The 17275-nt window shown below is 36.9% G+C and overlaps 1 protein-coding gene across 2 annotated transcripts in view; it reads left to right on the top strand.

Moving 5' to 3' along the window:
• LOC129778523 (uncharacterized) overlaps positions 1–16807 on the top strand; it is a 28574-nt gene extending 11767 nt beyond the window's left edge. For both annotated transcript variants that reach the window (XM_055785469.1, XM_055785478.1), the window contains one exon: positions 15367–16807. In XM_055785469.1, the coding sequence (XP_055641444.1) occupies positions 15367–15883 (517 nt within the window). In that variant the 3' untranslated portion in view covers positions 15884–16807. The remainder of the gene's footprint in view (positions 1–15366) is intronic.
• Positions 16808–17275: the final 468 nt, after the last annotated feature.

Genomic DNA, 17275 nt, shown 5'->3' with positions numbered 1-17275 from the left:
GAAATTAAAAAGGAATGTTTTTTTTTCAATATTTTTATGAGATTAATCTATTAAAAATCCATGATTACCTTTGCTTTATTATTTACCCCCCATTATTTGTTAATTTTTCCTGCTTTTCGTTCTTTGACCTATCATTTTGAGAGGTTTGAAATTGCGACAAGATAGAAATTTGGTGTGAAAGAGCGAATTGTAGAAAATTAAGTCGCAAATTCTCTAAACTTTATAATAAAAGTTTTTATGTAGTATTTAATTTGTGAGTTTGTTTGAATGACAGATTGAAGTTGATTCATAGAAGAATAAGATTTCATTTGATATTACGATTTTTGAAATCGACTCAATGGTTGTAAAATTATGACGTTTTGGAAGAAATCTTACTTATTTAATCAGCAAAAGGCCCACGTGGCATGTGCTGTACACAAAAATCGTCTCCATTCACATGAATTTTTTTTTTTTTTCCAATTGTTAACTTTCATTCTCATATCAAGGATCAACATATCATATCTTTCCATTAATCCGCAAACATGCCTAGTAGTAACTTAAAAAAAACAAACTCATAAACGACAAAAAGAGTCTTCGTATATTTTTTATATATTTTTCATAGTTTTATAGTAGTTTTATAGCGCTTTTTTAGTTGGAGTGCCTTTTAATTGGCACTTCGCCAGTTGGAGCACGCGTCAATCAAGAAGCAATCATCCGTCATAATTCTATGTCAGTTTTACTCAGTTTTTCAATGCCATTTTTATTGAAGAGTCTTTGAACGTTAAAATCAAAAAATTAAGGCATAGTATAAAAGTATTTAGTTTTGCAGTTTGTTTAACAAATGTATTCGTTTGAAAATATTTATTAATATATATCCATATATAAAGTGGATTATATCACATCCACTATTCAAGGAAGTTAATGATATTTTCTATCATCAATCCAAATGCAGTAATCTTGATTATTATTATGGCCGTACTAAAAGACATGAAAAACAACAAGAAAAACGCGAACTTTGAAATTTGTGAACTATGTGACATGTCCCACTGTGCGTTCGGGTGGTTCAAAACTCTGTCCCCTTCTACGGTGCTTAACATCTATATATTAACGGTACATAGTGGGAGAACACACGGATATTTCTACAAATAAAGCTAGCTAGAATATTTGAAAACAAACATATACTGAAAGAAAATAAAATTTAAAATGATTATAAAGACATTTAAAATGAATAACAGAAGGAAGATAGATTTAAATGACGGCACAGGGCTAACACCACACAAACCAGAATGTATAAACAGCCAAGACAACACTACACAACACAATTCACATCACAACAGTTGGCAAGATTGTATCAGAGGCGGTGTAACCCGACCCGAATGTGACCTGGCGGGTTTGAGAGAGTATCGCCATACTCGAGGCGGACACTTTATCGAAACCATCGGACAAAGACGCACCAACTTGAAGACGTTATACGATACAGTCGATACAGTTCGCGGAAAAGGGTAACATTAAATCTTTTTACTGCTTCGTCGTCAATAACCATTGATGTGTCAACGAATAGTGAGGCTGACTCGTAATTTACACGTGTCGTATCCAAACTTCCGTTTCCTGTGCACCGGTCAAGGAGCGGAAATAGGACGAACCAACACCAGCAGACTGAACCAGTTTACCTGAAACAGAGCCAACTACAGTGAAGCAGTGGACTGGAACCATATCACGACAGCACGAAAATCCAGCGGCGGGCCCAGACACTTCAACACACCAACACCGTGAGTAATGTAAAAAGGAATAGGGAACTAGGGAATCAGGAAATTCAGGAATCACATAATAAATCGCCGTCGTAAACCAGAAGAAACACGTGTGTTTTCCCTATTGTACCAAACTCTTTCGGGTTAACCTAGTATAGGCTGTGATTGAGCCGACCCTGGGAAGGATCAGAGAGTCCATTGGGGCTGCTAGGGCGTAACAGAGACAAGTTACAACTATTGCAGTATTATTGCAGCCATTCCATGCCAAACTGATATAGTGGTTTTCAGATTTTCGTGAAAATTGGTAGCTTCCCAGCAAACATTAAGTCGTATGAATAGCTATAATTGGAGGCGATATACATACAACCAAGACACATTTGTATGATATATGATGCAGATAACTAGCATATACACACAAAAGTGGAGGCGATATACGTATATGCCATATTTTGTACGCATAGAAAGCCGTATATAACGATATGCGATGCTTTTTGGACTGATATGCGAATTGATACGACAACGTTACCACTCAATCCATCGATGACATGGAAAATCGTGTTTTTGCATTTTATGCGATTTTAGATATATATGATCGATATTTTGATTGATATTTTATGCGATTGTGATTTGATACGAAATTATATGTGACTTATCATGTGCAAAGTTATACGATTTAATGTTTGCTGGGTTGTTTTCGACATGGTAAAATATTGAACCTGTATTATTTTTTTTGTTGGGTCCCAGCAAACATTAAGTCGTATGAATAGCTATAATTGGAGGCGATATACATACAACCAAGACACATTTGTATGATATATGATGCAGATAACTAGCATATACACACAAAAGTGGAGGCTATATACGTATATGCCATATTGTGTACGCATATAAAGCCGTATATAACGATATGCGATGCTTTTTGGACTGATATGCCATTTGATCCGACAATGTTACCACTCAATCCATCGATGACATGGAAAATCGTGTTTTTGCATTTTATGCGAGTTTAGATATACATGATCGATATTTTGATTGATATTTTATGCGATTGTGATTTGATACGAATTTATATGTAACTTATCATATGCAAAGTTATACGATTTAATGCTTGCTGGGGTGATTCGATTTTTTTCACTTTTTCCCAAAAATGACTTTTATCAAAAACTCATAACTTTTGAACCACTAAGCCGATTCACATTATCGATACATCAAATTGAAGCTAATGAGCTAGTCTTTTTTGGAAAAAATGTCAAACTTGCAAGAAATTTGAATTTTTTTCTTGTAATTCTTGATTGTATCCGTTTTTATAGTTTACATGGTTTCGGGACCAACGGCGCTATATTTTTCTATATTTTTTCTTGAAAACTGAGGATTTTTAACTCAAAATTAGATATGTTCTTTTTTTTCTTTTTTGAGTTATAATTTTTTAAAGTTAACCGATAGTTCGGAATATTAATTTCTTCCCCTTTTTCCTATTCTCAAAAATTCATAACATTTGAACTGCTAGAGCGATTCAGATAATAGATATATCAAATTAAAGCCTAGATTTTTTTGGAAAAATATTGCACTTGCGAAAAAAATTAATTTTGTTTTCGTGATTAATAATTGTATCTGTTTTTGTATAAATAAAAAAAATAATTTTTTGCAAGTGTGAAATTATTGACTTGAATTAACTATGTCGATTATCTGAATCGGTTCAGTAGATCAAAAGTTATGAATTTTTGAAAAACGTAATTTTTGGAAAAAAGGAGAAACATGATTTTTTGAACCATCGGTTAAATTTGAAAAATCATAATTTAAAAACGAAGATGGACACATTTTTGGATATGTTGTCTAAAAAATCCTCAGCTTTCGAGAAAGAATATAAAAAAATGTAGCGCCCTTGAATGAAAACTATAAAGAACAATTACGAACAATAATTGGCATGGAATATATATAGTATATAGTTTGGTGTTAATTTCCCCGGCAGCTAAAAAGCTGTTTACTAAAAACTAATTGACGTTAACGTTTCATTACCTTGTAAATTCTAGATACAATACCAACAGAGGGTATTTAAAAAATGGCTTTTTACGGGGTGTGTTCGAAACTGAAAAAAAAAGAAATTTATTCAGAAATCATATTTTTAAGTTGTTTTTTAAGCGTACATACATTATTTAGTCGTATTATTCAATTTATTCCGATGAGAATGCTTTAAAATATTTCAACTGATGCTCTTACCACATTTTAATTTTTTTTTCAATGTTCAGTTTCTATGGCGAAGCTTCATTCGTAAATTACACATTTGTCATCATTGGTGGAATACGACCATAAATGTTGTTATGAATAGAACAGCAAGTTATGATTACAATACATATGGGTTTATTTTGATAATGCATTATACATAAGCCGATAAAAATGTATTATAATATTTGTCTACAGCGTTTCAGCGTGTATATGTATATTTTATTCAATTTTCAGTTCATAATTTCTATCCCATTCGCCGTGTTTATCATGATGATGCTAACATTATATACGAACCTCCCACCTTATATATGATGTCTCCCACCCTCTTAGAGACATCTTAACAATATGTTCAATTTTTAGAGCGTAAACCATCTGTCAATTTTTTCACTGTTTACATTTTCTTGCCACAAATCGTTGCCACTTTTTTCTCTCAAGTTCCACTTCTCTTCTCTGATTAAAGTCTGGGGAGCCGACTGCATAGCGGGCGACGTCGTACAAATGCTGACCAAAAAAATAAATACCCAAAAATTAGTTTTAGATGCAACCTTCAGCGGCACACAGCAGAACCAGCAGAGAAATTTCAGCGGCTAAAACACACCATTAATTTCTCGATGTTATCACAAACTGTATGAAGGAAAAAACTAAAAGCTACACTTACACTGCACTACATATGCTATGTGTGCATGCGATTGCATCATCCTTTCTTCTCCTCTTCTCCGCTCGTTTTATAGCTCGGGTCGCGATCGTCGCGAACAAGCAGTATTGGCCATTTGTATTCAAAGATCCAGCCAAAATTGTTGCTCCCGTGGTCGAGTGGTTAGCGTCACGCCTAACATGTCACTGCTGAATAATTCAATTTTAGTACTTGTTCAAATAGCTAATAATAGCGAATGTTACATGAATTCAATATATAAATTGATGCGTGCACTAAATAATGATATCAAATGTGTAAAACTCTCATATCAATCGATGTTTATTTTGTTCAGAACAGAAAAAGAGGTTTATTTTATTTGCCCAATATTTTTGATGAAGCACCCATTGTCATGAAAGGAAAGCATTTTTTCCATGTCAGCATACCAACACACCACGCGTTGAGTGGTGGTGGTGTGGTGTCCGATTCGCTTCTTCTACTCTACGCACTGCCGGTGCTTGGGGTGAAAATGCAAGAGAAGCTGTACACCATGTTCGAACATCATGTGAAACATTGGAATTAAACATCGTATGTCCAAACATACCACGAATACAAACATGTCACATTTTCTAACATAGGTACGAAAAAATCATGTTTGTACTCAAACACAAAACTGTGAACAGCAGCGTGGACATGTTTATTCCGGACGCAGTGTTTTTTGTGAAACATGGAAGACTGATCGTGAGTCATCAAATGATTTGGTTGTTGACATATCATTGGTGGAAGAGGAGACAAGAAAGCTCAATTTCATCACTGAAAGATAAACAATACATTGGAAAAAGATAAACAAGTTTTGGAAACGAGCCTTGATACTGCTTTTTAACACTCCTATACTCGCGCATTGGTCTGTCAGACCGGGAAATCAATAATTCGTTCATTTTTCAGAAAATATCAACAATACAACTTTGCGATTCTCTCTAGCTTCGTTATTCGTCGTTCGTCATCGTCTAGCGTATCGCTTGTGTTGGTACAAAGGGGACGTGTGCCACTTTTTTCACACTTTCGGTCTGACACCCCGACGCAAGTAACTTCTTTGAATAAGTGCAATTTTTCATATTCTAGAATATTGTTGAATTAAATGTATAAATTAATGTTAGCGGCGTGGAATATTTATTGAATATAATGCATATAATCATTACTGGACTATTCTTATTTGATTTCAGTCCCTTTTGTAACTGGATTGAACGGATCAATATATTAACTATTCGTCGATATATTCGTCGTTAGATTCATACGTTCAAAAGCAAAATATGAATGTTTGACTTTCGTACAGTTATTCACTAAATATAATGGTCATACATATACACACTTGAGAAAGAATTTCACTTGTGGAAGAATTGTAAACAGTAAACAATAAACTAATCGGTGGTTTATGGTAATTTTTTTACAAGAAAAAGAAAAGAAAGTTCCTAGAAATCCTTTTATATAATCTTTTTATGCCCCATCTAAAAAAAGGCATTAATTCTTAGTTTACCAAGAATACTGGAACAAGGAATATTAGAAATATGCAAACTTTATATTCCAGAACCTTTATCATCTGGTAATTATCTAGAATACGTTATACATTCTTCTCTTTGATAAAAAAAAACCCGAAAAACACGCAACAACTGCATGAAATGTAAAAAAAAATGTTTGCTTCGAGCATGCAGTTATGCTATGTTCCGATTCTTACTCCAATGAAACCACAATCGATTAATACGTTTTTATGTTATTTTATAGCTCTTTATACTTCCATGAATTATATTCAGTTGCTTACTTTTATTTAATAACAGTGAAAAATTCGAGTTTCGTTATTTGTGTTGGAGTATCAAAAACTACTCTGTTTTGAGGAGGCTGAATTAGATGACTATTAAATCGTAATAAAGACGAAGAAAACATATTTTTTGAGTTTTTTCATTCAATTATACCCTCGTCTTCAAATAAATGCCAATAAAGCCTGAAAAATACACAATGGCAACATTCCAGAGAAGTTGAATTTTCGGCCTGTGACACCGTGCGCGAGTATACGTGTTATGATTTTGCACGCGAGTACAGGAGGGTTAAAATTGCTTCTTGCTTTTTCTTTACCTACCACTACGTAAACTAAGCGGGTAGTTATACACCTGGTATTCTAGTTACTTCGGTCTCAGATATGGATAAGCTTGACAGCAGTGTGGCCAGAATTATGGAAATATTATGAACACAAAGAATGAACTTGGAGGTCAAAATATAGTTGCTATAAACAGGAAAAGAAATGTTGAAAGGAATACACGATCGGAATACGAATTTAATCCCAGAAGGAAAATAAAAGTAATATCAAGCAGTAATGATAAATTAATTCTGATTGAAAGCAACAATGACGAGGTTTTTAATACTACTGAAACATTATCTTTCGCGAACGTTGTTTCACCCTAAAATGGAAATGGGCACCCTAATCTTCTATCTATGTATATGGAAATAGATTTCTGCATCTCTGATTCTAATGGTTTCAAATTACTGAGCAGATCAGAGTGAATTTTTTGAAATAACCAAATAAATAAAGCCAGATTAGGCATGTGAGGGTCTTCGGGTATGAAAAATGTTTTTGTGATGGTTTGACATACCTCCCTCCTCTGACAGAAAGGGCTCCCATATAATCAGAACACAAATTTCCGCATAACTCGAGAATTAATACAGCAAATGGAATCAAAATTGGAATGTGAGAATTTTAGAGTACAATAAATAGGCCGACCACACGTACCGTTTTGAACGGGACAGTACCGTTTTTTCGACCATATTTGATTGTCCTTATTTTCAGTATGAATAGAAAATTATTTATTTAATTTTATTATTTATTAACTATGTTCATACTTACACGTTTTGTGTGGAACAAATGAAAAGATTTTGTGCTTTCGTCGGTGAACATTATGCAATAGTATTTGCTTTTTATTATGCAAATGTAATTGCTTATTATCAGATATCAGTTAGTAACCTTTCAAACATGTATTGGACTCGTTGAGTTAAATAGAAAAATGGAAGGCTCTAGGAGTTTCACAACAGTATAAATGGATTGTATTAACCCATATTGGGCCGAGCGTTCGAAAAATTGAACAACTTTGATAATTTTTCATGGCTTTGGAAAGCAACCCTATGTTAACGTTTTGGCATCAAATGATAGCTTAGTTTATTAGCTACAACTTACCATCAATTTCATTCATTTTTGTTCAACTTTATTGGGCAACTAGCTGACCCGACAAACACAAATTTTTCGTTATCACATCCACGTTTTCTTACTAAGCATGGGGCCAATCGCAGAACTGTTCATTGATTGATCTTCTAATCTACCCTTTAAAACTATTTTTTACTATAAAATTTCTGTACCTCTACCAAAACTCGACATTATAATATCAGATTTATTTCAGACACAATTCTCGTGCAAGATTATTCAACCACTTGCACCAGAACAAAATAATGCCGATTGGAGAACACTCCTCTCTTCATGATGTTGCAAAAAATCTTGAGGAAGCACTTTGCTCTTCAATGAAAAAGATATTGACCCCTAGAGGATCGGGCATTCCAGCACAAAGACAGAGCGGAGACAAAGCTTGGTATACCACTACGCTAGCTTCCATCAGAAGAAAACGGGATCATTACCTAATAATAGCTAAACGTACAAACAGTATTAAATATTGGGACATGTACAAAGTATGGAGAAATATTTATGTACGTGAACTAAAGAATTCCAAAAATAAATTAATTCAAAGTGAAATAATGGCAGTTCAACATGATCCAAAGAAGCTGTGGAAAAAAATAAAAGATTTGTGTAATCCATGCGGAAGTAAAGATATCGACATTGAATTTGACGGTAATACAGAATGTAATTTCATAACAGCTGAAAAATTGAACAAATTTTTCACGTCAAGTGTGGAGGAAATCCACAATGGTATTGTGCCTCCTACAAATCGACTAAATCTTGCTTTTCCTAGTTTGTCTTCACAATGGAGATGCTTCAGAACCATCAGTATGGAAACACTGAGGAAGGTTGTGATGGATTTAAGAAACTGTGCGGGTGTTGACGATATCAATAAAACGGTATTAGTAGATGCATTTGATTTAATCAAAGAGAATCTACTATATATAGTAAATGAGTCGATGATTCGAGGTGAATGCCCACATAGTTGGAAGAAATCCGTTGTCATACCGATTCCAAAAAATCCGAAATCGACCAAACCAGAAGACCGTAGACCAGTTAATATATTACCAATGTACGAAAAAATCCTAGAAATCGTTGTCAAAGATCAACTTCTGGAACATATAACGGAAAATGAAATACTGGTAGATGAACAGTCTGGATTTAGGAAAAACCACTCTTGTGAAACGGCTCTTAATTTGTTGCTTCTAAAATGGAAACAGGCTATAGAGGAGAAGAAAGTTATTTTGACGGTATTTATTGATTTGAAAAGGGCCTTCGAGACAGTAGACCGGTGTAAATTGATAAAACTACTTTCCAGTTATGATGTAACTGGACCTGTATTGACGTGGTTTGAAAGCTACTTAAGCGGGCGAACACAAAACACTATTTATAGGGACAGTAAATCATCGGCGGGATCAGTGAATCTGGGTGTGCCTCAAGGAAGTGTTCTGGGGCCGTTACTTTTCTTGCTTTATATCAATGACATCAAACAGGTGTTAAATGACAGCGACGTGAATTTGTTCGCTGACGACACAGCGATATTTGTTGTGGCAGATACATTGCAAGACTGTTACAGAAAAATGAATCTTGAACTACAAAACTTAGATGACTGGTTAAAATGGAAAAAATTGAAATTAAATATAAGTAAAACGAAATACATGGTAGTGTCGACACGCAGTCTTGATAGTGGCAATCTAAGTATAAGTATAGATGGGCAACCCGTAGAAAGAGTATCATCAATCAAATATCTTGGCGTTATTCTAGACGAAACGCTGCTTTTTGAAGAGAACATTAATTATACTATAAAGAAGGCAGCTCAAAAATATGGAGTGCTTTGTAGAATAAATCGTTTCTTGACTTTTGAAAGCAAAATAACGATCTACAAAGCGCTGATCGCTCCACATTTGGATTATTGTGCATCTGTACTAAAGGGTGTGTCACATCAAATTGCATCACGGAAAAAACGCTGTAGAAATTTAATTTTTAGGAATTATATCTTCAGCTTCCGCTTATAATCAGATAAGAGTGTATAGATCACGTTGGCCATGCTTCACTGTCAATTTTTCGTAAATTTGGAAAAATGTCGTCGAACGAAAAAGAGCGTCGTGAATTAATCCTGTGCACTCATTTCGAGAATCTGGAGTTGTCACATCGGGACATCGGTAAGATGCTGGGAATCGTCCAATCCACGGTCAGCAGAGTACTAAAACGATACTTCGAGAACCTAACCATCGACCGGAAGGTGAAGAACGGCAAAAATGGATGCTCCGTCAGTGAAAAAGATCACAAGCGCGTAGTTAAGCAGTGATCCGAGAAGTTCGGTCCGGGATGTTACCAATAAGCTGAATTTGTCAAGTTCATTCGCCCAACGGACCAAGCAGCGGGAGAGGCTGCGTACATACAAGGTTCAGAAGGCTCCTAACCGCGACGAAAGGCAAAACATGGTGGGGAAGACGCGAGCCCGGAAGCTGTACACCGAAATGCTGACGAAGCCGCATTGCCTGGTAATGAACGTCGAAACCTACGTCAAAGCAGACTTTCGTCAGCTGCTGGGCCTGTTGTTCTTCTCCGCAGAGGACAAATTCAGCGTTCCGGAGGAGATTCGCAAGCAGAAACTATCCAAGTTTGCCAAAAAGTACATGGTGTGGCAAGCGATCTGCTCTTGCGGAAAGCGGAGCGCCCCCTTCGTGATGACCGGCACGGTAAACGGGCAGGTTTACCTTAAGGAGTGCCTACAGAAGCGCTTACTACCACTATTGAAGCAGCACGAGGGCCCATCTTCTGGCCGGATCTCGCTTCGTGCCACTATTCAAAGGACGTGTTGGAGTGGTACAAAGCCAACGGGGTCACCTTCGTGCCAAAGGAAATGAACCCGCCCAACGCGCCGGAGCTTCGTCCAATAGAGAAATATTGGGCGATTATGAAGCAGGCCCTCCGGAAGAACCCAAAAGTTGTCAAATCGGAGGCGGACTTCAAGAGAAAATGGATTTCTGTTAAAAAAAAACTACAACCTGACGTTGTACAGAACCTTATGGACGGGGTAAAGAGGAAGATGCGAGCATACAGGCTTGGGCTCGAAGTATGAATAAAAAGAAAATGCCAAAAGTTGTTTAATAGTTTTTATTTTACTGTCTAAAATTTTCAAAAGGATCGGTCTACTGGGCGAATTTCTACAGCGTTTTTTCCGTGATGCAATTTGATGTGACACACCCTTTATTTCTTGCAAATAAGAGACAGATGCAAAGAATGCAAATGTTGCAAAACAAGGCTATGCGCCTGATATTGAGATGTGATCGACGAACTCCGCGGAGATTCATGCTAGAATGCCTACAATGGATGTCAGTCAGTCAGCGTATTAAATATTGCACGCTCACGTTTATATACAAAATGACTAATAATATGACGCCGAATTACCTACGAAACACTATAATGTATGGAAGAGACATGCATCGATATAATACAAGACAAGCAAGCGACCTCAGAACCATGAACTTCCGAATGTCGTGTACCCAAAATTCAATTTTTTTATAAGGGATATCGACTGTATAATACCTTACCCAATGAGGCAAAGACAGCAACAAGCCTTCGCATGTTTCGTAGTATTTGTAAAGAGTTTTTGAAGCATGATTTAAATTTTTGACCTGGTGTGTAATCAATGTTAGTATGTAAGATGACGAAGCTATAACGGATTAATTTTTTTTTTGTGCATTTGTCTTTTAAATCATTAGACTATGATGATGGTGGTATTGTATTTGTTTGTACTCGTTTTCGTTAATTTTTTTTTATACATTTCGAGTAGTCTACAACAGTTTGAGCATCGTGCACGTGAAACGGCATAGAGAAGCTTAAAATTGAGCATTGGCTAAAAAAAATGGTTCTGTTTTTAAGAAAATCATATTCTAAGGGATTGAAAGTGGAAATTGCGAACAAGCTAGGGATAGCTCAACCGGAATTCTTGTAAATTTATCTTTTTTACAGATGATTGACGAGATCTTTCTGTGTTGTGGCAGATCTCATTGCAGATTCAGATTGACGCGATTATACCCCAGGTTGAATGAAGGGCCTGAAGTATCGGCTGGAATTAGGCTTAGGTTTGCTCAGCTGTCTGGTCTCGAAAACGATTAACAGATCGTTGTCGGGTATCCAGTAAAGCGGGATTTCCTTTGTAAATTCAAAGCTGGTATGGATATAGGTATTAGGTTCGATTCCTGATCGGTCAAGGGTCTTCCCGGATTGGAAATTCTCTTGACATGCCTTGGAATATCTAGCGTTCATATAATGCCTTTACTTGCTCTTTCGAGTGACAATCTATGTCTATGCTCTTAACTAATATACTGGTTTTGTTTGTATTATAAAAGAAATCCATATATATATAGTTATCAAAGAAAATTCGTCCAGCTCAAATCGTTGTAGGAAAATAAAGTGGGACCGTCATCATTATTACATAATGAATAGAGTACTGTTTTAGGTGTAGGTGCATGTGTGTGTGTTTTTTTTTTATCTTTAGACTATAATGATGATGGTATGTTGTTTTTATTATTTTTTTTCCTTCAATTTTTAATAATTTTAGTTATTAGATTAGTTTAAAAATAATTGTGAAGTCTACAAGAGTTTGAGCACCGCGCGCGTGAACCGGCATAGTAAAATTTGAAATTGAACATTGGCAAAAGTGATTTTTTTCTTTGTTTTTGTTTTGTTTAATAAGATCGATCCATTCCAAGGGATTGAAAGTGGAAACTGAAAAGAAGCTAGGGATAGCTCAACCGGAATACTTGTAAATTTATCCTTTTGACAGATGATTGACGAGATCTTTCTGTGTTGTGGCAGATCTCATTGCAGATTCAGATTGACGCGATTATACCCCAGGTTTAATGAAGGGCCTGAAGTATCGGCTGGAATTAGGCTTAGGTTTGCTCAGCTGTCTGGTCTCGAAAACGATTAAATGATCGTTGTCGGGTATCCAGTAAAGCGGGATTTCCTTTGTAAATTCAAGGCTGGTACTGACATAGGTATTAGGTTCAATTCCTGATCGGTCAAGTGTCTTCCCGGATTGGAAATTCTCTTGACATGCCATGGAATATTTAGCGTTCAGATAATGCCCTTACTTGTTCTTTTGATAAACAATCTATGCCAGTGGTACAACCGGACCGTTTTTTGTTTTTAACTAGCTCACTGGTTGATTTGATATTACAAAGAAACTCCTCCATATAATTATCCACAAGATAACTCGTCCAGCTCAAACCTATGTAGGGGAAAGAGGTGGGACCATCATCATTTTTACTTGCAAATAACATGTTTCTCTGTTACATGGAATAAATGTTTGATACAAAAAATATGGTAGAATAAAGACAGCCGTAAATCGGACAATTCCTTTCTCGAGTTTTGCTCTTATCAACACATTCGGCGATCCATTTTTATTTATATAGATAGAAGACTATATAGGAGTGCGTTTTATCACATTAAAATCCATTTCCACTTTCGAACGAAGATCAATTTCGCTACCGCAAACATCAAATGGACTAACAACGCTTGTTACTCCTCTCCTTTCCAGAGGAAGAAGGGGTGTCATACCATCATAGAAACATTTCTTGTACCCAAAAACCCTTCCATCCCAAATTTGGCTCCATTTGCTTGATTAGTTCTCGAGTTATACAGAAGGTTGTGCTTCATTTGTATGGCAGCCCCACTTTAGAGAGGGGGAGAAGTGTCGAACTACCATAGAAACGTTTATCGATGCCTAAAACCTCTATACGCCAAGTTTGATTTAATTTGTTTGATTAGTTCTCGAGTTGTTCGGCAACCTCCCCCCTCCCTCTTTAGAGAAAGGAAAGGAGTGTCAAACCACCATAAAAACATTGATTGCTCCCTAAAATCTCCATGTACCAAATTTGGTATATGTTGCAGTTATGCAGAAATTTGTGTTTCATTTCTATGGCAGCCTTAGAAAAGTGGGAGGAGTGTTGATCCACTTTAGAAATGTTTCTTGCCCCCTAAAACCTCCATATGCCAAATTTGGTTCCATTTGTTTGATTAGTTCTTGAACTATGCAGAAATGTATGCTTCATTTGTATGGCATGAGCTAACAAAAAACAAAACCTTATTAAATGCAAAAAATATGTAAACTTTTCTACAGAATTACTTTTATAAAAGAACACACATCGTGATGTAGGAGGAAAACTATTGAATTGAAACTACTACAAGAAGAAAAGTGTAGGTTTTGGCCAATGTTTTTGTATCGCGATTTTTCGATTTTTTTTGTCATTTTCCGGAAAACGGAAGAAAGGAAAAATATAATTCTTGAAGATTAGGGTTTCTGTAACGCCAATAATAAAAATAACAACAATGGCTTTCGTTAAAAAAAAAATTTACAGCTTGGTCGTTAATAGGTTAAAGTCCATTACTGAATGGCCAGAGATCCAAAATAACATTTGTATGAAACTTCTTACGCGGATAGATGAAAATATTTTGTTTGAAGAGTGAACAATGAATAATGGAGTTATAATTAATTAGATAAATGAGGAACCTGTGCCAGTTGCAAATCGGTGGGGCGGATATTTTTAAAAATGGAAAGCAACTTTCTATGAAGTAGGGAATTCGTGAAGCGGTTTTGGTAAATCGCATAGAATACCATTAGCATAGAAATCACCCCAAACCACATACTGCAACAAACGTATTGACGAACAATACGTGAGCAAGGAAAAGTCGAAAGATAATTCCATGATAAAATTACTAAAAATCATAATCTCTTTCGCAAAGTCACATACAGATGTCACATACAGATGAAACACATACACGGCTAATGTGATAGCGATTAGAACGGTTCCCGGAATTAATCTCTGCAAAAAACGCCTGCAACAGAAACTACCACTCAGAAAAAGTGTAGTAGGCTAGAAATATTGCGGCGCGGTATTGTATTTTAAAACAAAAATTAACCGGGCAAACGTTTGAAGGATAGTATCCTCTGTCAAATTAACCGGGCAATCAGTGGAACCCAGGTTTGCGTGCGAGACACCGCAGCATCCGACGGCGGGTCAGTGGTGGACTCGGATAGTGTAATCTTGGCGGCTTGGGCCGCCTCGATTCCCAACCCTCGTTAAATGGGGACGCTTTGGTTGAAGTTCGAGACAGAGAAAAGAAGGTCCTTAAGCCATTTCTGAAGGATTAAGACAACCATTAGAATGAACGAATTGGCTACAACTTGAAATTCATCCAACGGATCAAATGATTGATTAAACTGGAGATTAGAACAGTTAATCTGACAAATTTGGAAGTCAGGTTACAGTGAACTAAGAAGATACTATGTAATGTCTTAACGGGACAGCAAGCGTTTCTTCTTGTTACTTGGCTGCCCAAAAAAAAATTACAGTTGAAGCTTAGTGAAATACTGGTATCACAAAGAGGTGGTTTCATTTCTGTAGATTAAATCAGTTCGGATTCTTATTTTTTAAATTGCTTATGTATTGATTAATTATCAATAAGACCAACTCAAACCCATGTAGGGGAATGAGGCGGGACCTTCATTATCATTGTTATTATTGTATTTTGCACCTTCTGAACAACCTCCTTCTCGACAGGGTCAAAGCTCGCATCATCAAGATGGAGATCCACGATGACAGCGCGAACCAGAACGTGCTGAAGAAGAGCGAAGGAATCGCGAGTTGGATCACGGGCCGCTCGATTGGCCGTTCGCCGTCGGTCTCGGTGACCGGGTGCGCACCGATGGGTGCGATGAAGGACGCGGCGAGCGGTGGCGGACTTGGAAGCAGTTTGGGGCGGCGGCAGAGTCTCGACATCATCATCGATACGGGCGATCGGGTGAAGGATGTGTTCACCCAGGGCATCCAGCGGATCGGTCGGACGCTGGAACGACGCAACAGCGAATCGGAGGTGGCCCGGGATGAGGACTCGGGTGGTGGTGCCAGCAGTGGCGTTGGCACGGGGAGTAATTCCGGTACGGGGAGTGATTTTTTTCTCTTCCAACGCTCGTCGGATCCTTCGCGGGATGGCCTCTCGGATGAGCAGGTGGAGAACTTACTTCTAGGCCAGGATTGCTCGAACCTATTCCAGAACGTGGTAAACATATCGAAATAGGGGGCTAGAGGCAAGAAAACGGAGTGAACGGATAGGTCAGTGAACGGACAGAGGCTGTTTTCTGTGATTCGAAGAGAGGGCGAAATCATTTGGTGCAATATAACAAAAAAAAGGGTGGAGTGAGAACCGCGGAAGTGCTAATAGGATCTGCTAAGACTATACACTTATTAAGCAATTATTCACTGTAGAAATCTAATATTTTAACTATCGTAAGTAATAATAATGAACATGAAAAAGTGAATCGAATAAATAAAAGCGGCATGAACAAGAAGAGAGAATGACGGAGAGAGTGACAACGTTCTCAGCATTGCGATGAAGGCACAATTGGCGAAAACTTCCAACCAAATCATATCAGAAGACCTAGAATGGGCTAGAAGTGTAGTTTTTTTCCGAGACATTTGATGAGATAGCCGAAGAGAATTAGAGGAAGGAGTAATTCCTTGTGACTTCCGAGAAGTTAGGACCAAATTAGTACGATTATGTATCTGACAAAGCTGTGTCACTCTGAGCTGTCATTCGGTGCGCGTAACAAAAACAAATTAGTCGACAATTAGCTATCGAAAAATTATGTTAACTATTCTCAAAAACAAAGTCCTAAGAGTGGCGATGCTCGCTTTAGAATAATAATGATTTAATGTGATTAAATACACTACTCTGACGTCGAAACAATCGATGTTCGGGCAACACAAAAAGCAATTTCAAAAGCTGTCGAGGAAAAATTTCGTTCCGAGCAGGGCAATTAATTCGAGCATTCTTTTTCTCTGACTACGCGTCTATATATTGACATTTGTTATGCTAAATGTAATGAGCTCCCCGCGAAAGCCTAGCAAAGAAAGGTTATATTGTTGTGTAGTGTAATAATTTAAAATAGAACTATAACTGATCAAAATTGAGGCAAATAAATTGAACCAAAAATATCATCTATGTATGGATTTGTGACATCTTTGAATCGTCATTGAAAGAAAGAAGATTGCGTATCATGAGTACATGCATAGGTATACTAAGTAAGTATGTATACTCTGGCCAGTCGCCATCATGCGTTGAGTCGTCTTGAGCTGGTGTCCTTCGGTCCGGTGAACGCTAAAGCAGTGAGAGCCTCAATCTTGCATTGCGTTGTTCTGAGTTGGATTTTGGGAATATTGACGTAGGACTACGTCTTTCTTTTCTATACCGGGGTGTAAAATCAAAGTTTCGAAAACGAAAGCGTTACGCCGGAGACCGAGATTTTGAGCGTTAATAGCTCCTAAACAACTGAACGAAATGGTATGATAAACACATCATTCGAAAGATAAAATGTCTACGCGTTATATACTTGTTACTTTTTCATCCAAAAACTTGTTTCAATAGTCTTAAAATTGCTTTCAAAACAGGCTATTGAAATCACCAATCGGT

This window comes from Toxorhynchites rutilus, chromosome 1, assembly GCF_029784135.1.
Source record: "Toxorhynchites rutilus septentrionalis strain SRP chromosome 1, ASM2978413v1, whole genome shotgun sequence".
In the NCBI taxonomy this organism is placed as follows: Eukaryota; Metazoa; Arthropoda; class Insecta; order Diptera; family Culicidae; genus Toxorhynchites; species Toxorhynchites rutilus.
This window is presented reverse-complemented; position numbering and strand designations above follow the sequence as displayed.